Below are 21639 nucleotides of genomic sequence, written 5' to 3'. Positions count from 1 at the left end.
CACATGAACTTTAACAATTGGTGTCATATCGGCCCAGATAATACATTTAAGGTTTTCCTTTCTTCCTGGTGGTGGAAATTTGAATAAAGATTTGTGCACCTTGTGTCTTTCACTGTGTCTCACACCTGCACACACACAACATGGGTGCTGGAGTAAAAATAAGCACTACCGCAGTTAGGCGGTAGTGTGGGGGTGTAAAAACAAAGAGCAGGAGGACAGCCATCCTGTAAAAGAAAAAAAAGAGCAGGAGGTCAGCCATCAAAAAAAAGAAAAAAAAATACATTTAAGGTGTGAGGTTCCCTGTGTGAGACTATCTGTGCCACAATGTTCAGACTGATTCTAATCTAAAAAAGGGATTTACAGAATCTTACATGGATTCATACAGTTTTAGAGCAAAATAAAATAACTCTGCAAGTACAAATTCACCCCACAAACTTATATATGTGTGTGTGTGTGTGTGCATGTGGGTGGGTATTGGTGGTGGGGTGATTATGAGTGTCTGTGATAGAGTGTGTGAGTGTAAAGGGGTATAAGTCTGTGAGAGGGTGCGTGTGGGAGTGTATGTGTGAGCGTATAAGAAAGAGCAATAGCAGGATTTATACCTTCTTATTTAAGGCACACAATCAGGAAACTGATTGCAGCTACTGAAGGGGATAATGAGGAGAGTGTTCTTCAATTTTGGAAGAACTTTAACATTAAGAATGCCATTGACATCATTGTGGAGGTCTGGGGTGAAGTCAGTAAGGATGAGAGTCATAGAGTCATAGAGATGTACAGCACGGAAACAGACCCTTCGGTCCAACCCGTTCATGCTGACCAGATATCCAACCCAATCTAGTCCCACCTGCCAGCACCCTGCCCATATCCCTCAAATTCCTTCCTAGTCATATACAGATCCAAATGCCTTTTAAATGTTGCAATTATACTAGCCTCCACCACTTCCTCTGGTAGCTCATTTCATACGCGTACCACCCTCTGCGTGAATAAGTTGCCCCTTAGGTCACTTTAATATCTTTCCCCTCTCACCCTAAACCTATGCCCTCTAGTTCTGGACTTCCCCACCCCAGGGAAGAGACTTTGTCTATTTATCCTATCCATGCCCCTCATAATTTTGTAAACCTCTATAAGGTCACCCCTCACTCTACGATACTCCAGGGAAAACAGCCCCAACCTGTTCAGCTTCTCCCTGTAGCTCAAATCCTTCAATCCTGGCAACATCCTTGTAAATCTTTTCTGAGCCCTTTCAAGTTCCACAACATCTTTCCGATAGGAAGGTGATCAGAGTTGCACGCAATATTTCAACAGTGGTCTAACCTATGTCCTGTACAGCTGCAACATGACCTCCCAACTCCGGTACTCAGTACTCTGACCAATAAAGGAAAGCATACAAAATGCCTTCTTCACTATCCTATCTGCTTGTGACTCCACTTTCAAGGAGCTATGAATCTGCACTCCAAGATCTCTTTGTTCAGCAACATTCTCTCACCATTAAGTGTATAAGTCCTGCTAAGATTTGCTTTCCCAAAATGCAGCACCTCGCATTTATCTGAATTAAACTCCATCTGCCACTTCTCAGCCCATTGGCCCATCTCATCAAGATCCCGTTGTGGTCTGAGGTAACCTTCTTCGCTGTCCACTACACCTCTAATTTTGGTGTCATCTGCAAACTTACTAACCATACATCTTATGCTCACATCCAAATCATTTGTATAAATGATGAAAAATACTGGACCAAGCACCAATCCTTGTGACACTCCACTGGTCACAGGCCTCTAGTCTGAAAAACAACCCTCCACCACCACCTTCTGTCTTCTACCTTTCAGCCAGTTCTCTATCCAAATGGCTAGTTCTCCCTTTACTCCATGAGATCTAACCTTGCTAATCAATCTCCCATGAGGAACCTTGTCGAACGCCTTACTGAAAATCCATATAGATCACATCTACTGCTCTGCCCTCATCAATCCTCTTTGTTACTTCTTCAAAAGACTCAATCAAGTTTGTGAGACATGATTTCCCACGCACAAAGCCATGTTGACTAGTCCTAATCAATCCTTGCTTTTCCAAATACATGTACATCCTGTCCCTCAGGATTCCCTCCAACAACATGCCCACCACCGACGCCAGGCCAACTGGTCTATAGTTCCTTGGCTTGTCCTTACCACCTTTCTTAAACAGTGGCACCACGTTAGGCAACCTCAGTCTTCCGGCACCTTACCTGTGACTATCGATGATACAAATATTTCAGCAAGGGGCCCAGCAATCACTTCCCTAGCTTCCTGCAGAGTTTGAGGCTACACCTGATCAGGTCCTGGGGATTTACCCACCTTTATGCGTTTCAAGATATCCATCACATCCTCCTCTGTAATCTGGATATTTTTCAAGGTGTCGCCATCTATTTCCCTACAGTCTATATCTTCCGTATCCTTTTCCACAGTAAATGCTGATGCAAAATACTCATTTAGTATCTCTCCTATTTTCTGTGGCTCCACACAAAGGCCCCCTTGCTGATCTTTGAGGGGCCCTATTGTCTCCCTAGTTACCCTTTTGTCCTTAATATATTTATAAAAACCCTTTGGATTCTCCTTAATTCTATTTGCCAAAGTTATCTCATGTCCCCTTTTTGCCCTCCTGATCTCCCTTTTAAGTATACTCCCACTGCCTTTGTACTCTTCTAAGGATTCACTCCCTCTATCCTGTCTATACCTGCTTGCATATAGTTTGGCAGAAGCTTCTCCCAGATTTTCTTCATGATTTTAAAGGCGTTGAGCTGTCAGAGGAGCTTCCAGAAATCAAAGAACATTGTGTCGCTCTTGCAAAGCAAATTGGATTTGAAAAAGTGGAGACTGAGCTACAACAACTTGTTGCTGCAGGGGAAATTGAAGCTTGAGTTGAAATCCAGGATGCAGCACCTTGAGAACTTTCACTTCTCTTTTGCTTTCCACCCTGAGGAAAACTGAGAAGCAGATGCAGCTCTTCGAAGAAAATGATTACATGGCAGAAAGCAGCAGGATAGCAGTTCGTGGCATTAAGAGTTACCTGGCACCCTATGAACAGCTTCTTCATGAAAGAAGAAAGAACCAGATGCTTTTTTAAAGCCAACCCCCAAGAAACATTCTGAGGGCAATGAACCACAGGCGTCCACTTGTGGACTAAATATTTTCTTTTGTCACAACACTACACCCAGAACTGCACCGAAAGTAATGATAATGCTGATGATGATCCTCAGATGATCCTCTTAACACAGTACTGTAACTCAGCAAACTTAGAAACCCATTAAAGTGTTAAATTTATTATATTATTTCATTAAAATATATGATTTTAACATTTATTTAGATTATGCTATTGTTTGTGTTAGGCTAACTATTATTTTTGTTTCAATTTTTACTGATATTCTTGGTGGTTTGCTCCTAACCCTGTTTTTCCCATCGCCCCCATTATTTCTATTGCACAATTTTCTGTAACACAAGGTCGCTTGAGAACACAACTACTGCATTATAGTAGAACAGACTATGGGGATAGGGTGTGGGGCGTAGGGCTGGCTCTGTGTGGAATGGTCTTTGGAGGATAGGTGCAGACTAAATGGGCTGAATGGCCTCTATCTGCATTGGAAGGATTCTATGATTCACCAAACTCATCTAATCCCGTTTTCAGCATTTGGCCCATAGCCTTGTATGCCTTTGCATCACAAGTATCTACATACTTATTTAATGTTGGGTGGCACGGTGGCTCAGTGGTTAGCACTGCTGCCTCACAGCACCAAGGACCCAGGTTCAATTCCAGCCTTGGGCAACTGTCTGTGTGGAGTTTGCACATTCTCTCCGTGTTTGCATAGGTTTTCTCCGGGTGCTAACGGTTTCCTCCCACAGTCCAAAGATGTGCCGGCCAGGTGAATTGGCCATTCTAAATTGACCATAGTGTTAGGTGCATTAGTCAGAGGGATATGGGTCTGGTTGGGTTACTCTTCAGAGGGTTGGTATGGGCTTGTTGGGCCGAAGGGCATGTTTCCACACTGTCAGCAATCTAATCTGATAAGAGGTTCTGCCTCTACCACCCTTACAGGCAGTGTGTTCCAGATTCCCATCACCCCCTGGGTGAAAAGAAATCTTCCCTCACATCCCCTCTAAACTTCCTGCTCCCTTACAATAAATCTATTCCCCTAGTTATTGATCCTTCAATCAATGGAAAAAAAAGTTTTCCCTGTCTATGCGCCTCATAATTTATGCATCTCAATCATGTGCCCACTCAGGTTCCTCTGCTCCAAGGAAACAAACTCAGTCTGTCCAAACAGTCTTCAAAACTGAAACTCTCTAGCCCAGTGAACATCCTGGTAATCACTTCTGCAGCCATCCTCACCAGTGCAATCACATCTCTCCTGTAATGTGGATTTCAGACTATGCACAAGATTCTAGCTGGGCCTAAACAACTTTGTGTGCAGTTCTAGCATAACCTTCCTGTTCTTAAACTCTATGCCTCAGCTAAAAAAGGCATGTATACCATATACCTTCCTAACCATTTTGTATACCTGTCCTGATACCTTAAGGGATCGGTGTACATGCACATCAAGATTCCTATGATCTTCAGTGGTTCCCGGAGTCATCATGTCTTCCCTTGCCTTGTAAAAAGTGCTTTACCTCACATTTATCCAGACTGAATTTCATTTGCCACTTATCTGTATCTTATTGTAACGTGATGCTATTCTCCTAATATTCAACACACCACCAATTTTATTTTATTTTTCTGCATTTGGTTGTGGGATCTAAATTGGTCCATATGGATAAATCCCCTCTTCTTCTATGACATAGTGTCATGCGATCTTTAACATTCACCTGAGAGGATGGATGAGGCCTTGGTTTAACTGACTTGAAAGATCGTAACTCTTACGGTGCATCACTGTGTATTGCAATGGAGTGTCAACCACAGTGGTCAAACGTCTGGAGCAAATCTTGTACTTATAATCTTCTAACTTAGACAAGAGTGCTAATTTAGCCACAATTTGCATCTCTACACATTCCACATCAGACTTAGAGTCATAGAGATGTACAGCATGGAAACAGACCCTTCGGTCCAACCTGTCCATGCCGACCAGATATCCCAACCCAACCTAGTCCCACCTGCCGGCATCCAGCCCATATCCCTCCAAACCCTTCCTCTTCATATACCCATCCAAATGCCTCTTAAATGTTGCAATTGTACCAGCCTCCACCACATCCTCTGGCAGCTCATTCCATACACATACCACCCTCTGCGTGAATAAGTTGCCCCTTAGGTCTCTTTTATATCTTTCCCCTTTCACCCTAAACCTATGCCCTCTAGTTCTGGACTCCCCGACCCCAGGGAAAAGACTTTGCCTATTTATCCTATCCATGCCCCTCATAATTTTGTAAACCTCTATAAGGTCACCCCTCAACCTCTGACGCTCCAGGGAAAACAGCCCCAGCCTGTTCAGCCTCTCCCTGTAGCTCAAATCCTTCAATCCAGGCAACATCCTTGTAAATCTTTTCTGAACCCTTTCAAGTTTCACAACATCTTTCCGATAGGAAGGAGACCAGAATTGCATGCAATATTCCAACAGTGGCCTAACCAATGTCCTGTACAGCCGCAACATGACCTCCCAACTCCTGTACTCAATACTCTGACCAATAAAGGAAAGCATACCAAACGCCTTCTTCACTATCCTATCTACCTGCGAATCCACTTTCAAGGAGCTATGAGCCTGCACTCCAAGGTACCTTTGTTCAGCAACACTCCCTAGGACCTTACCATTAAGTGTATAAGTCCTGCTAAGATTTGCTTTCCCAAAATGCAGCACCTCACATTGAGCTGAATTGAACTCCATCTGCCACTTCTCAGCCCATTGGCCCATCTGGTCCAGATCCTGTTGTAATCTGAGGTAACCCGCTTTGCTGTCCACTACACTTCCAATTTTGGTGTCATCTGCAAACTTACTAACTGTACCTCTTATGCTCGCATCCAAATCATTTATGTAAATGACAAAACGTAGAGGGCCCAGCACCGATTTTTATGGCACTCCACTGGTCACAGGCCTCCAGTCTGAAAAACAACCCTCCACCACCACTCTCTGTCTTCTACCTTTGAGCCAGTTCTCTATCCAAATGGCTAGTTCTCCCTATATTCCATGAAATCTAACCTTGCTAATCAGTCTTCCATGGGGAACCTTGTCGAACGCCTTACTGAAGTCCATATAGATCACATCTACTGCTCTCCCCTCATCAATCGTTTTTGTTACTTCATCAAAAAACTCAATCAAGTTTGTGAGACATGATTTCCCATGCACAAAGCCATGTTGACTATCCCTAATCAGCCCTTGCCTTTCCAAATACATGTACATTCTGTCCCTCAGGATTCCCTCCAACAACTTGCCCACCACCGAGGTCAGGCTCACCAGTCTATAGTTCCCTGGCTTGTTTTTACCACCCTTCTTAAACAGCGGCACCATGTTTGCCAACCTCCAGTCTTCCGGCACCTCACCTGTGAGTATCGATGATACAAATATCTCAGCAAGAGGCCCAGCAATCACTTCTCTAGCTTCCCACAGAGTTCTCGGGTACACCTGATCAGGTCCTGGGGATTTATCCACCTTTAACTGTTTCAAGACATCCAGTACTTCCTCCTCTATAATCTGGACATTTTGCAAGATGTGACCATCTATTTCCCTACAGTCTATATAGACTATAGGGAAATAGATCTTCCATATCCTTTTCCACAGTAAATACTGATGCAAAATATTCATTTAGTATCTCCCTCATTTTCTGTGGCTCCACACAAAGGCCACCTTGCTGATCTTTGAGGGGCCCTATTCTCTCCCTAGTTACCCTTTTGTCCTTAATATATTTGTAAAACCCCTTTGGATTCTTCTTAATTCTATTTTCCAAAGCTATCTCATGTCCCCGTTTTGCCCTCCTGATTTCCCTCGTAAGTATACTCCCACTTTCTTTATACTCTTCTAAGGATTCATTCGATCTATCCTGTCTATATCTGACATATACTTCCTTCTTTTTCTTAACCAAACCCTCAATTTCTTTCATCATCCAGCATTCCCTATAGCTTCCAGCCTTCCCTTCACCCTGACAGGAATATACTTTCTCTGGATTCTTGTTATCTCTTTTCTGAAGGCTTCCCATTTTCCAGCCGTCCCTTTACCTGCGAACATCTGCCTCCAATCAGCTTTTGAAAGTTCTTGCCTAATACCGTCAAAATTGGCCTTTCTCCAATTTAGAACTTCAACTTTTAGATCTGGTCTATCCTTTTCCATCACTATTTTAAAATGAATAGAATTATGGTCGCTGGCCCCTCCACTGACACCTCAGTCACCTGCCCTGCCTTATTTCCCAAGAGTAGGTCAAGTTTTGTACCTTCTCTAGTAGGTACATCCACATACTGAATCAGAAATTCCTCTCCATCTAAACCTTTAACACTATGGCAGTCCAGTCGATGTTTGGAAAGTTAAAATCCCCGACCATAACCACCCTATTATTCTTACAGATAGCTGAGATCTCCTTACAAGTTTGTTTCTCAATTTCCCTCTATGTTTCAAGTGAAGAGAGGATTCAACTGTGTACCATCAACAAAAATATTTAATGTATACACAAATATTCAGAGAATTAAATGTAACTCAAGGGAGAAAATTCAAGGCAAGAATATAACAAACTTGCTGAAGTCACAGCACTACTTAACAGAATCAGAAGTGATGCTAAAATATTGTGGATGAAGTAAAATCAAGAATTTTAGGATGTGGAGTGAGTCGGAACACCAAAAAGATAAATACAATGGTGATTGAGAATACATTAGAAGAATCTAGAGAGAAGGCTGAAGAGGATGATGTCATGCTGCAACAAGTGGATGTGTTTATCTGTTTCAGTGTCATGAAGATGTGCTCTTTGAAATTGATTTTAATCCAGTTTCTGGAAGCTTCAACTTGAACTTTTAAAAATACTTTTTTTTAAAGAAAGAGCCACAGGCTAAGCAGGATGACTAGAAATTAGAATCAGAAACGGCTGCTCCAATTTGCATCCCTCTATACACTCCATTTCATTGAGATGGAGACACAGGGCCTGTAAAGACAATAAAACCCGTAGGAATATGGAAGACTCGATCTATGGGGCCATTAACAAAACATTAAGACAGGGATTTGAGTTTCAGCTGTCTAATCGAGTGGTCCAGAAGACAATCACTCAGCACATCTTGCCGGTATGAGCTAATTGTGCTCCCTTTTGGAAGACATGAAAATCAACCTTATTTCAATTTCAACTCCCTGACAATAGAGAGCAAGTCACATGACCCTTTTGTGCATTAAAGACATATTTGGCAAAGTATGAGTTGCTGCTTAATTAAGTTCAAGCAGCAGTGGCTGCTTAGCCTTGCTCTCTCTCTTTCTCCAAACCTCCTGGAAAGCTTCAAGTCCTGTCTGCAGATTGAGGCATATGAGGGGCAGACTGACTGAAGACACTTTTTATTGCATACGTTTTGCTCAACACCATCATCTCAAGGGGAAAAAAAAACAAATTAATGACTGTTATTTTACACAGAAACATCATGGCTAGCAGAGGAACATTTGACCAAGACAACCACTGGGTCATTCACCAGATACTCCTCACTTATACACTTTAATGTGATCTATCTATCCTTCCCTACTCTATAATTTGTAGTTGTGTGGGCCAACTGAGTGTGAAAGATGGCGCTTATTTCTATTAGGATGGATTCCCTGAGGAGTAACAATTTCTGGCCTTTTTTTAATGAAAGAAGGGTGCTCCACATTTCTGATTGGAGATTCTGCTCAGGTTTCCCTCAGAAATGTGAAATCTGACAGTCCTTTTGTTGCACAGAACTATCAGAGGAAGGTAGATCACACACCTTTTCAAATCAGTCAGCTGCATTATTCTGAAATGTAAAAGTCCTGACAGCTACTTTTAGAGCTGCTGGCAAAAGTAGGTAAGGGGAGAGCTGTGTTAAGTTTCTCCGTTCTGAGGGTCACTGGACCTGAAATGTCAATGCTGATTTCTCTCCACTGATGCTGCCAGACCTGCTGAGGTATTTTCAGCAATTTTGAGCAGTCTTAGGGTGCTGGGTGGATAGAGAGCCAGGGGGTATGAATACCAAATGGGTAGGGGTGAGGTGCCAAGTCGTTTGGTAGTCAGAGTGCAAAGCATCCCAATGTGAATGTAAACAACATTGCTTCTAACTGCATACTGCTCCGATGTTCCATGTATGGTGATTGGCATCACATACTGATCACAGCATTGACTTGCATGTCCAAAAGGCACTACTGCGTGCAGGCCTCAGAGGACCACACAGCTGGGAAGAAAATTGGAGGGACTGCTGGCTGGAAGGGTTGGTGTTGGGTCCGGTGGAGGCAGTGGGCTGGGGGATTGTATCTAACAGTGGTGCACCTCTGATCTACACAGGAAAAACAATTTTCTGGACACGAGAAAATCCAGGACATTACGTTTATCCAGATGAGCAAAAGTTTAATGAAAATACCCTTTTCTTCAATCTCAAGATTGCATGTTAGATTGGCTCTTTTATGAGCATGTAAATGGTTAAGCACATACAGAAGTACATCCTTCTTAAAAAAAACATTATGATCAAATAGAAGACAGCAGATGTGATGCATAAGTTTGAAGGACAGAGAGAGCCAGAAGTAATGCTATGACAATGAAGCTGTTAACAAGAAAACTCATGGGGAATTAAAAGCTCATAACATGCTAAATTCTTTCCACCTTTCTCTCTCCCTCAGACAATAATATCTGTAGAAAAGAATAAAGCCTTTGGATGTATGAGGGTGCCCCTCTGCCCACTCTCTCTAGTATAAGGTTGATGTAAAAAAGATCAAGATTTTATTGCATGCCAACATACCCCTTCACAAGAATAGCTAAGAGCAGCAGCAGAACATTTTCCCATTACCTGTCTTGACCTGAAATGTTAACTCTGATTTCTCTCTACAGATACTGCCAGACCTGCTGAGCTTTGCCAGTAATTTCTGAGCTTGACTTTATATCTGACTTGTTTTGCACCTTCTCTCTGAGTGCTTGATGGAACAGTGTCTGTGTGGAGTTATTCCATACCCATTTTAAATGTGGGGACATTCTTCCTTCAAGTTCTTTTCTGAGGTTTTTAAATGTTATGAGTGATTTCTGTCTCTATCAGTATTTCAGACAGAGTTCCAGACCATCACCATCTCTGGGTGAAAAATATCGCTCCTCAACCCCCCTCTAATCCTTCCATCAATGACTTTATATCTACTTCCCGGTTTCTGACTTCTGCACAGGAAATATCTGCTCCCCAGTTTCTGACTTCTGCATAATGAAACAATCCCATCAAATGCCTCTGCCACTTCCCTCTGTTCCACTAACCCACCCCCTATGGACAAACTTACATCAATACTCCTCCCGGCCCTAGCCCTGAACTGTCACCTGTGTCTAGTTTCTCTCCCATAAATTCGAATCACATCATCAAGTTCACTGATGACATGACTGTAATGGGTCTCATCAGCAGCAACAATGAGTCAGCATACAGAGAGGAGGTGCACTGGCTAACAGACTGGTGCAGAGTCAACAACCTCTCTCTGAACATGGACAAAAGAGATGGTTGTTGACTTCAGGAGGGCATGGAGCGACCACTCTCCATTGGACATCGACAGCTCCCCTGTGGAGATTGTGAAGAGCACCAAATTTCTTGGCATCCACCTGGCAGAGAATCTCACCTGGTCCCTCAACACCAAATCCATAGCCAAGAAAGCTCAGCAGCATCTCTACTTTCTGCGTCAGCTGAGGAAAGTCCATCTCCCACACCCCATCCTCACCACATTCTACAAAGGGTTCATTGAGAGTATCTAGAACTGCTGCATCACTGCATGGTTCAGGAATTGCACAATCTCGGATCGTAAGACCCTACAAAGCATAGTGAGGACAGCCGAGAAGATCATCAGGGTCTCTCTTCCTTCCACTACAGATATTTACAGATATGCCTCATCCGAAAGGCTTAGAGAGGAGTGGACAACCCCACACACCCCTCAATCAAACTCGTCTCCCTCCTGCCATCTGGCAGAAGATACCGGAGCATTCGGTCTCTCACATCCACTGCAACAGTTTCTTCCCCAGGCCATCAGGCTCCTTAATATTGTATGATCACTTTCTTTCCCACCTGAAATTCTTTGCACGACTTCAGATTGCTGCTAGAACAATGTCTATTAATTATCATTCTCTTATTACACTTTAATTTGTGTGTTTTGCACTTCTATGCATTTATGCCACCCTGTGCATAATTGAGAAGTTTGTGCTGTCCGTGTAGTACCTTGGTTCTGGAGGAACACTGTCTCTGGCGACTCTCTGTGTGGAGTTTGCACATTCTCCCTGTGTCTGCGTGGGTTTCCTCCGGGTGCTCCGGTTTCCTCCCACAATCCAAAAATGTGCAGGTTAGGTGAATTGGCCAAGCTAAATTGCCGTAGTGTTAGGTGAAGAGGTAAATGTAGGGGAATGGGTCTGGGTGGGTTGCGCTTCGGCGGGTCGGTGTGGACTTGTTGGGCCGAAGGGCCTGTTTCCACACTGTAAGTAATCTAATCTAATCTAATTTTTACTTTATCAGTTGTATATGGTAGAAATAACAAATAAAAGCTCAGCTACTACATCTCTCTGCATGCTTTTTTTTATGAGACCTGCCTCGTATTCCTCTATCTCCTGTGTTCCTCTGACACAACCTCTTTGCTCCTGTGCACATGCTGATGCCATCACTGCGTGGGATTGCAGCCTTGAATGCTGTGGATCTTCCTCTTCTGATCTGTTGTCAAACACATCTGAGATGACACATCCCATACTGATGTTCTCAGCTTGAAACCCTCTGAGGATAAACAGTGCTATTCCCAAACTGGAAATCTCTGTCAAGTGTTTACCAGGGGAACTGAGACAGCAGTTGCACAAAGTGAGATTTTATTCAGATGGGACAATGATTAGTTTAAATCCTCATCTGATCTGCTGCTCAGAGTCACCTCTATTTCTCCAGTCAGTTTCCCAAGTTTCTGAAAACTCATATTGCTCTGGAAATATTTGGAATAATTTGAATTTTAAACAATGTACCATGTGGTGTGTAAAATTGCTACTTGGCCCAAACAGTTTATTTACATAATAACATTGAGGTCACATTAATATAGGAAGCCACAATGTGAAGAGTTTCATAAAAACATTCCCATTTTCTTACAAAAGGAAAAAGACTGCATGCATTACAATTTGTGAGTGCCTCTACACACATAATTCATCAAGAATCACACATGAATTTTTTTAAAAAACTGTTCTTGCTATCCTGTTTCAAGTTTGTCTGTCCCTATTCCTTATCGCACACATTATCTTTAAAGCATTCAGGTCACCTTATGGTACATGTATGAGTTGTTATTGTCTTTTTGTACAGTGGCTGTTGGTTCCAGATGCAACAATGCCTTTTAGGAGAACATTGTTGCCAATTGATGAATATTGATGATGATTAATTGTTGCATTGGTTGGCAAATAGTCCACTTCTGGAACTGATAGTCATCAAGTGTCTTGCTCACTTGGTGAAATCAGATCTGCTTCATTGGCTGTCTGCCCCTCCATTTGCAGTGTTATCTATTACGTGACAATTTATCTTATCATTGACTTTCACCAAGTACAACTGAGGTGAAAATGTCTCTCCACACATCCCAAGTAGTCAAGTGAGCTGGCTTCTGTTGAATACAGTGAATGTCTGCACTCTGACCAGTTCACCAGCAGCTTCATCAAATTAAACTTTTGCTATCATTTCACTTTTATCGTGTCACTTTCTAATGTTACTAATTCTACCCTCAACAAGTTTTGGCTGATTGGAAGAGGAGTCTGGTGGAATGTGACATCGGTCACTTAACAGAATAATTATCCCTGACTTCAACTGTTGTGTTTTTCCAAAGATTGCCTTGAACACATCTATGCTTGATCTAATTGATTTGTAGATTATCCCTTTGGCAATTCTCACTGCTGTGGAGATAGTATGTTGTGCTAAATTTCCCAAACACTCAAGAAGTTACTGAATTCTTCATGCATGAATTAAAAATGACTGCTATAATGCCTGAACTATGCAATGACAGCAACTTGTATAAATCCCCACCATATGAATAATAGAAAGTGAGGACTGCAGATGGTGGAAATCAGAGTTGAAAAATGTGGTGCTGGAAAAGCACAGGCGGTCAGCCAGCATCCGAGGAGCAGGAGAGTTGACATTTTAAGCATAAGCTCTTCATCAGGAATTCCTGATGACGCGCTTATGCTTGAAGCATTGACTCTGCTGCTCCTCGGATGCTCCCTGACCGGCTGTGCTTTTCCAGCACCACACTTTTCGCCATATGAATAGTAGTTGACTGTGATAAGGTTATGAGTTCCAGTGAACGAAGAGATCTACTCCAAGTTTCATCCAAAGGCTGCCTGGGATGTCACAAGTCATGAGCTGCTCTTTATCATGTTTAGCTCAATGTTCATCACAAATATTGCTACTGGCTGATGTGGTCCTTCATCTCATTGCTCATGTTTGGCCAGGAGAGCACTTCTCTTATCTTCCTCAGACTATCATTGATTCCTTGATGGTTTGTGTGGAATGTGTTTCAGTATCTCTTTTCTCTTCTCTACAGAAAATTACCCTTTGAACAGGACACCATCTCAGGTGATCAACTATTCTCTGTTGGTTCAATACTCTGTTAGTTACAGGGATATCCTGGATGGTTTCAGGCCATCCTTTCATCACAAATGCCTGTTACATTCACCTTGCTGTGTAGTTTAATGGTCTGAGGAAGATGTCTGTTTTGTCAGATCCAAGATATCTGCTGGGTTGATGATTTCCAGAGCATGTCATGCTGTTGCTTCTGGTTGAATCTGGAAGATTTCATACTGTGTATTAGTATCAACTTCCTTTAAAGACAGAGCAGTTCTCAACAGTGTCAGTGATGTACCTCTGCTTCCCTTGAAGAAGTGGCTTGACAAAAATATTCTTAATTATCTTGTGGCTAAATTCTCTCTTCCAAACAGGTACTGGTTGAAATCCTGACAAGAAAAATCAATAAGGAGAAAGCGAGGACTGCAGATGTTGGAGATCTGAGTCAAAGAGTGTAGTGCTGGAAAAGCACAGCCGGTCAGGTAGCATCCGAGGAGCAGGAAAACTGATATTTCGAGCATAAGCTCTTTTTCAGGAATGAGACTAGTGATCTAAAGGGACTGAGAGATAAATGGGGAGGTGGTAGCTGTGAAAGTGATAGGTAGATAAACGAGGGGGTGATAGGTTGGAGGGGAGGGTGGGGAGGAAGAGGGACAGATAGGACAGTTCAAGTGGGCAGTGCCAAGTTGGAAGGTTGGACCTAGGATAAGGTAGGGGAAGGGGAAATGAGTAAACTGGTGAAATCCACATTGATCCCGTGTGGTTGGAGGGTCCCAAGGTGGAAGATGAGGCGTTCCTCCTCCAGGCCTCGGGTGGTTAGGGTTTGGCAGTGGAGGAGGCCCAGGACCTGCTCGTCCTTGGTAGAGTGGGAGGGGGAGTTAAAGTGTTCAGCCACAGGATGGTGGGGTTGTTTGGTTTGGGTGTCCGGAGATGTTCTCTGAAATGGTCCGCAAGTTGGTGTCCTGTCTCCCCGATGTACAGGAGACCACATTGGGAGAAATGGACACAACAGATGACATGTGTGGAAGTACAGGTGAATCTTTGTCAGATATGGAAGGAATCTTTGGGACCTTGGACAGAGGTGAGGGGGGAGGTGTGGGCACAGGTTTTACACTTCTTGCAGTGGCAGGGGAAGGTGCCAAGAGTGGAGGGTGGGTTGGTGGGAGGCGTGGACCTAAGAAGGGAGTCGCGGAGTGAATGGTCTCTCCGGAAAGCAGATAGGGGTGGAGATGGAAATATATCTCTGGTGGTGGGGTCAGTATATAGGTGGCAGAAATGGCGGAAATATGATGTATCTGGAGGTTGGTGGGGTGGAAGGTGAGAACCAGGGGGATGGAGATATATCTCATCCATCTTTCTCCATCTGTTTAGTGTTGTTCAGTTTGTGTTCACACTCTGGAGACAAACATAACGGGTTGTCCTCACTGCATGGGGGTTACTCCAAGTCCTGTTTCACTGACATCACACTGCAGGGTGACTGCATTGTTGACATCACAATCCCTCAGCACTGGTGATGTCATCACTAGTTGTTTGATGGGAGTGAAAGCTGCTTCTTGTTCTGTGTCCCACTTCCACTGAACACCCTGCACAGTGAGACTGGGTACAGATTCACATTCTGAGGGCAGACTGAGCAAGAAGTTGGCCATGTAGTTTCCATGATGATCCTGGAGATCCAAGAATTGCATAAGAGCATTTATTGCAGAATTTACATTGATGGGGTTTCTCTTGTGTGAGTGCATAGATGGACCAGGAGATATGCTGATTGGGTGAAAGCCATGTCACATACTTCACACCTGAATAGTTCCTTCGCAGTGTGAATGCGTTGATGTCTGCGGAGATTTGATGAATCTGGGAAAGACTTGTCACACATTTCACACTTAAACGGTTTCTCTCCTGTGTGAATACGTTGGTGTTTGCATAAATCTGATGATGATGAAAATGATTTCTCACATACCTCACACATGAATGGTTTCTCACCTGTGTGAATGTGTTGATGTACAAGGAGGGTAGATGACTGTGTGAAAGATTTATCGCATAATTCACAGTTGAATGGTTTCTCCCCCGTATGAATCCTCTGATGGACTAGGAGAATTGATGACCTTGAGAATGATTTGCCACACACCTCACATGTGAATGGTTTCTCCCCCGTGTGAATTCTCTGATGGAGCAAGAGGTTTGATGATCTCGAGAATGACTTACTGCACACTTGACAAGTGAATGGTTTCTCCCCTGTGTGAATCCTCTGATGGAGAAGGAGGTCTGATGATGTCAGGAATGATTTGTTACAAACGTCACATATAAATGGTCTCTCCCCTGTGTGAATCCTCTGATGTACAAGAAGGACAGATGACCTTGAGAATGACTCATCACACATCACACATCTGAAAGGTTTCTCCCCTGTGTGAATACGTTGGTGAGTACGAAGGTTCGATGACTGTGAGAATGATTTCTCACACACTTTGCACATAAATGGTTTCTCCCCGGTGTGAACGTGTTTATGTGCCTGGAGGGTTGATGAGGATGAGAATGCTTTCTCACACACTTGGCATAGGAATGGTTTCTCCCCTGTGTGGATACGTTGGTGTTTGCGGAGGGTTGATGAGTCTGTGAATGATTTGTCACACACCTCACAAGTGAATGGTTTCTCTCCTGTGTGAATGCGTTGATGTACACGAAGAGTGGATGATGACGTGAATGATTTCATGCAAACTTTACATGTGAATGGTTTCTCCCCAGTGTGAATATATTGGTGTTCAAGGAAGGTCGACGACTGCGAGAATGATTTGTGACACACGTCACACGTGAATGGTTTCTCTCCAGTGTGAATGCGGCGATGTTTCACCAGGCCTGATGATTGTGCAAATCCCTGGTTACACACTTCACATTTGAAGGGCTTCTCACCTGTGTGAATACGTTGATGTGCACGGAGATTAGAAGGGTCTGCAAATGGTTTGTTGCACATCTGACAGGTGTATGGTTTCTCTCCGGTATGAATCCTGCGATGGAGCAGAAGTGTCGATGATTGTGAAAATAGTTTGTTGCACACCTCACATCTGTACGGCTTCTCTCCCGTGTGAACACGTTGGTGTGAGCGGAGGTTTGATGGTTCCGTAAATGATTGGGCACACACCTCACAGGTATATGGTTTCTCGCCAGTGTGAATCCTGTGATGCAGCAGCAGCCTCGATTTCCGTGAGAAGGATTTGTCACACACAGTGCATGTGAATGGTCTCTCCCCAGTGTGGGTACGCTGGTGATTCACCAGGCCTGATGAATGTGCAAAACTTTGATCACACACCTTACACTTGAATGGCTTCTGCATAAAGTGAATGTATCTATGAGTCATGAGTATTGATTTGTGTTGGAAAGCTTGGCCGCACACCTCACACATGAATTGTTCAACCTCCATGAAGTGACCCGAATAAGTTAACATTCAGATAACAGAAATACCTTGTGTTTTAGGAGATCTTATGAGCCTCACACAACTCACACTTGAACAGGCTCTCATCAGTATGAATGAGTCAATGGTTCACGAGGCTCAATGAATGATTGAAGCTCTCACCACACTTGGAACCCACTCACACTTCTTCCTAGCCTCACCCTCACTGATCACCCACAGCTGAACCTTCAGAAAGACTGGATCTGATGGAAGGCCAGTGACCAGTTTATGTGCCTGGAGGGTCGATGACGATGAGAATGATTTCTCACACACCTGACATGGGAATAATTTCTCCCCTGTGTGGATACATTGGTGTTGGCAGAGGGTCGATGAGTCTGTGAATGATTTGTCACACACCTCACATGTGAATGGTTTCTCTCCTGTGTGAATGCGTTGATGTACACGGAGATTGGATGATATGTCAAAACTCTCCTGACCCGATTGATTTCCAGATGATAGTTTCCCTGTCCGACCTTTTCTGGATTGAGCAATACTGTGAAGGGACTTGATGACTTCCCGCAGTTGTGCAGATGTTCCTTGGGTGATGGTCAGGATCTATCTATAGTGTCTATCCTCTCTGTATTTTCTGGTGTAGTACAGGGCAATCCTTCTGTAAAATAGGAAAAGGAAACATGATTTCCTCCCAATACCCCTCATTTACTAAAAAGGTTGACGTCTCAATTATGACTGTTCCACGGTGGATTGTGAAAGGGAGGAGACACATGGCTATAGTTTTTTATTTTCTCTGCCCAACCTTTTCAGGTACTGTGAGGACAATGGAAAAGGTAGTCAGGTAGCGAGTAAGGTAAGTTGTCAATTCACTATGACCATGTAAGGTATTGGCAAACAGTAGCTTTATCTTTGATGTGTTAAATATAAAAATACATTCAAGAGAAAGTGAGTTAGTACCTCCTGCAGAGAGACAGCATAGACACAATGGACCAAATGGCCTGTCTAAACTGGGATCATTGCATGATTTTATATGAGCGCAGCCACAAGACCACCAGAATAGTTGAATCCAGAGCCTGCAAATGTATGGATATGGATTTCAGCAGTAGATCAGTTGAGGCAGTGTCATCAGTCTCTCATGTGAGTGAACCTTGTCCCCACTCCTGACCAAATTGAGAAATGATTGTGTGGCCCAGGGTTATACTGGAGAACCCTTCTTAGAATCAGACATAATCACAGATTGGGCCAATACAAAAGGAATGTGGCCAAGCCCAACTTTCAGAGGAGCCATTTTTTTAGATGGGATCTCAAACGAGGCCCCTTCTGCTCTCTCTGAGATGTTGGTACAGATCCCATGGCAATAGTTTGAAGAACAGTGGAGTTATCCCTTATGAACTGGTCAACATTAATTTCAAAATCAACTCCAACAAGAAAACAGTTTATCTGGGTCATTATCATATTGCCGTTTTGTGGCAGCTTGCTGTGCACACATTGTAATGTAAGAAACGTTGTAGTCAAAGTGATTACATTTTAAAAATACTTTGTTGGCAGTACCAAGCGTTGGAGTATTTGGTAGCTGTAAAAGGCTCCATATAAATGCAGGTCTTTGTTTTTCCCTTCCTGAGGATAATACAGAGATAGGCTGATGGGAAACCACGGGATGGATTTGAAAGACAGAAAAAATCCAAATCTCAACACCAAGAAAACAGTGACCATTTTCAGGCCACAGGATAATAACCAGCTCCCCAAAACACACACAGAACTCAACACCAGGAAATCAGTAAGAATCCTCAGACGCTCTACACCTTTCAGATAATTACACCTCACCTTCTCCTATTCAGGAATGAGCCATCAACAAAACTCAGTCTGGAAATCAGAGGGAAATTCTTCCAATAAACACACTCAGTATCCAACACACAGCTCCAGTCAAACAGTTCAGCACAAAGCACCGAGTAAACAGCTCTCTCAGCTGGATCTTCTCACACAGCATAAGGGACATTTCCACCCCTGACTGCCCACAGGATAGTCAGACTGCCTGAAGATTGGTGTGGATATTGTGGGATACAATTTGTATAAAAGCTGCTCCTTCACTCACCATCTCCTCACTCGGTTTTCAGTCCCTATAGGAAGTGAACCAGCTCTGGAAGAGGAAGATGAGACAATGGGCAGAGTGGGTGGGCTCTCTGATTGACGTCTCTCACAGTCAATCCAAATATTTCTGGACCAACATTGAGTTTCCTGAAACCTGGGAAACTGACCGGGGAAATGGAGGTGAGTTTGAACAGCAGATCAGGTGGGGGTTTAAACTTGTTATTGTCTGATCTGAGGGAAACCTCACTTATTGCAGCTGTTGTATCAGTTTCCCTGGTTTATAGAGTCAATAAAACAATTTTAAAAATAAGGAAACAGACTGTTCGGTCCAATTTGGTTTGACAGATTTCTAGTATGGAATAGCATTCTTCATCCTCAGAGGCTTTCAAACTGACAACAGTGTGGAATGTTTAGTTTTGGATGTGTTTGTCAGCCAGTCAGATTTGTCCATTTAAAATGGCAGCAAGGGCAAGGCAGGTAGCGTCTGGTTCTTCAGCTTGTCCGCTCCCGAACATCAGGCTGGCGACATCCTTGTTTCTCCTTTTCTTTCTTATTTTCTCTTTCATCTTCATCTTTTCTTTCTTTGTGGCGATAGCAAATGTAGATTGCACCAGGCTGGCCAAGGCAGCTAGTGGCGAGAGCAGGATCGTGCTGCAAGGTGAGGTTGAACTCAAAAAGGGGTAGGTTGAGCCCATGTGGGGTGTCAAAGGTTGCCACGCGCTTATGGACTGTGGTGTTGACTGTGTTTCTAACTTTTTTAGTAAGAAGGACTGTAATGTTTAATTTTTTAAATTTTGTTTTCCTTATGTTTCTGCTTTGTAACTAAGATTATGCACCTAGGTACCTTTGTATCTAATTCTGGATTAGTGAGGCTGGAAGAGCACAGCAGTTCGGGCAGCATCCAAGGAGCAGCGAAATCGACGTTTCGGGCAAAAGCCCTTCATCAGGAATAAAGGCAGAGAGCCTGAAGTGTGGAGAGATAAGCTAGAGGAGGGTGGGGTTGGGGAGAAAGTAGCATAGAGTACAATAGGTGAGCGGGGGAGGGGATGAAGGTGATAGGTCAGGGAGGAGAGGGTGGAGTGGATAGGTGGAAAAGGAGATAGGCAGGTAGGACAAGTCCGGACAAGTCATGGGGACAGTGCTGAGCTGGAAGTTTGGAACTAGGATGAGGTGGGGGAAGGGGAAATGAGGAAACTGTTGAAGTCCACATTGATGCCCTGGAGTTGAAGTGTTCCGAGGCGGAAGATGAGGCGTTCTTCCTCCAGGCGTCTGGTTGTGAGGGAGCGGCGGTGAAGGAGGCCCAGGACTTCCATGTCCTCGGCAGAGTGGGAGGGGGAGTTGAAATATTGGGCCACGGGGCGGTGTGGTTGATTGGTGCGGGTGTCCCAGAGATGTTCCCTAAAGCGCTCTGCTAGGCGGCGCCCAGTCTCCCCAATGTAGAGGAGACCGCATCGGGAGCAACGGATACAATAAATGATATGAGTGGATGTACAGGTAAAACTTTGATGGATGTGGAAGGCTCCTTTAAGGCCTTGGATAGAGGTGAGGGAGGAGGTGTGGGCGCAGGTTTTACAGTTCCTGCAGGGGATCCTTTAGGGCCTTGGATAAGGTGAGGGAGGAGGTGTGGGCGCAGGTTTTACAGTTCCTGCGGTGCCAGGGGATTCTTTAGGGCCTTGGATAGAGGTGAGGGAGGAGGTGTGGGCGCAGGTATTACAGTTCCTGCGGTGGCAGGAATCCCTTTCCGCCCCTATCCGCCTTTCGCAAAGACCGTTCCCTCTGTGACTACCTGGTCAGGTCCACGCCCCCCTACAACCCACCCTCCCATCCTGGCACCTTCCCCTGCCACCGCATTGAGTATCCAATGAGTATCTCTGTGCTGGAATGAAGGTCTTCACCAGACATCTGTGCCAGCTTCTTGCCCCTCACTTTGTTCCCCATGTCTTACTTGACTCTAAGCACTTTTGCAGAAATTGGGAGGCAACTGTAGGCTTAAGAACATGGAAAATTAAAGAAAAATTAGAGATAAGACATTAGATTTCAAGGACAAAGGGGTCAGGGGATTTTGTTTCAGGAGACGGTGATAATGGCAGATTGAAAGGAGAAAGGGACAACACCTGAAGAGAGAAAACTCTGAACTACATAAGCTACCATGGGAACCAGAAGGTGCATCTCATGGGCAAGATGAATTCAGAGGGAGCAGGAGGGGAACTAGGAGAGAAAGTAAAGGATGATGTGAGTTCAGGGCTAGGGCAGGTTAATGGAAGTTTGTCCCAGTGGGTTAGTGGAAGGGGGGGAAGTGACAGAGGCAGTGAATGGGATTGTTTCGCTCTTACTTCCCTGAGCAGTGAGGTCGATAACCAAGGAGCAGAGTTTTAAAGTCCTATTTAACTCAGGAGGTAGTAAGAATATGGAACTTACTGTCTGAAAGAGTGATAGATGCAGCAATCCTTATTAGATTTAAAAAAACTCAGATATTAATTAAAGGGATTAACTTCTCC

General features: G+C 43.9%; 2 protein-coding genes across 2 annotated transcripts in view; both read right to left on the bottom strand.

Annotated features, from left to right (window-relative positions):
• LOC122541201 (uncharacterized) overlaps positions 1–21639 on the bottom strand; it is a 104637-nt gene that overhangs the window by 61634 nt on the left and 21364 nt on the right. The window lies entirely within an intron of this gene.
• Positions 13286–17188, bottom strand: LOC122541581 (uncharacterized). The gene has a single exon (XM_043678419.2). The coding sequence runs from the start codon at positions 17093–17095 to the stop codon at positions 15368–15370; it is 1728 nt and encodes a 575-aa protein (XP_043534354.1). The 5' UTR covers positions 17096–17188; the 3' UTR covers positions 13286–15367.

Source organism: Chiloscyllium plagiosum, unplaced genomic scaffold (genome assembly GCF_037043375.1).
Source record: "Chiloscyllium plagiosum isolate Xiang-an unplaced genomic scaffold, Cpla_swu_hap1 HiC_scaffold_35, whole genome shotgun sequence".
Classification (NCBI taxonomy): Eukaryota; Metazoa; Chordata; class Chondrichthyes; order Orectolobiformes; family Hemiscylliidae; genus Chiloscyllium; species Chiloscyllium plagiosum.
Note: the sequence above shows the minus strand (reverse complement) of the source record. Positions and strands in the feature narration are given on the sequence as shown.

Bases quoted from the DNA above. Each gene is read 5' to 3' on its own strand.
- LOC122541581 (XM_043678419.2), bottom strand. From the start codon at position 17,095: ATGTTAACTTATTCGGGTCACTTCATGGAGGTTGAACAATTCATGTGT.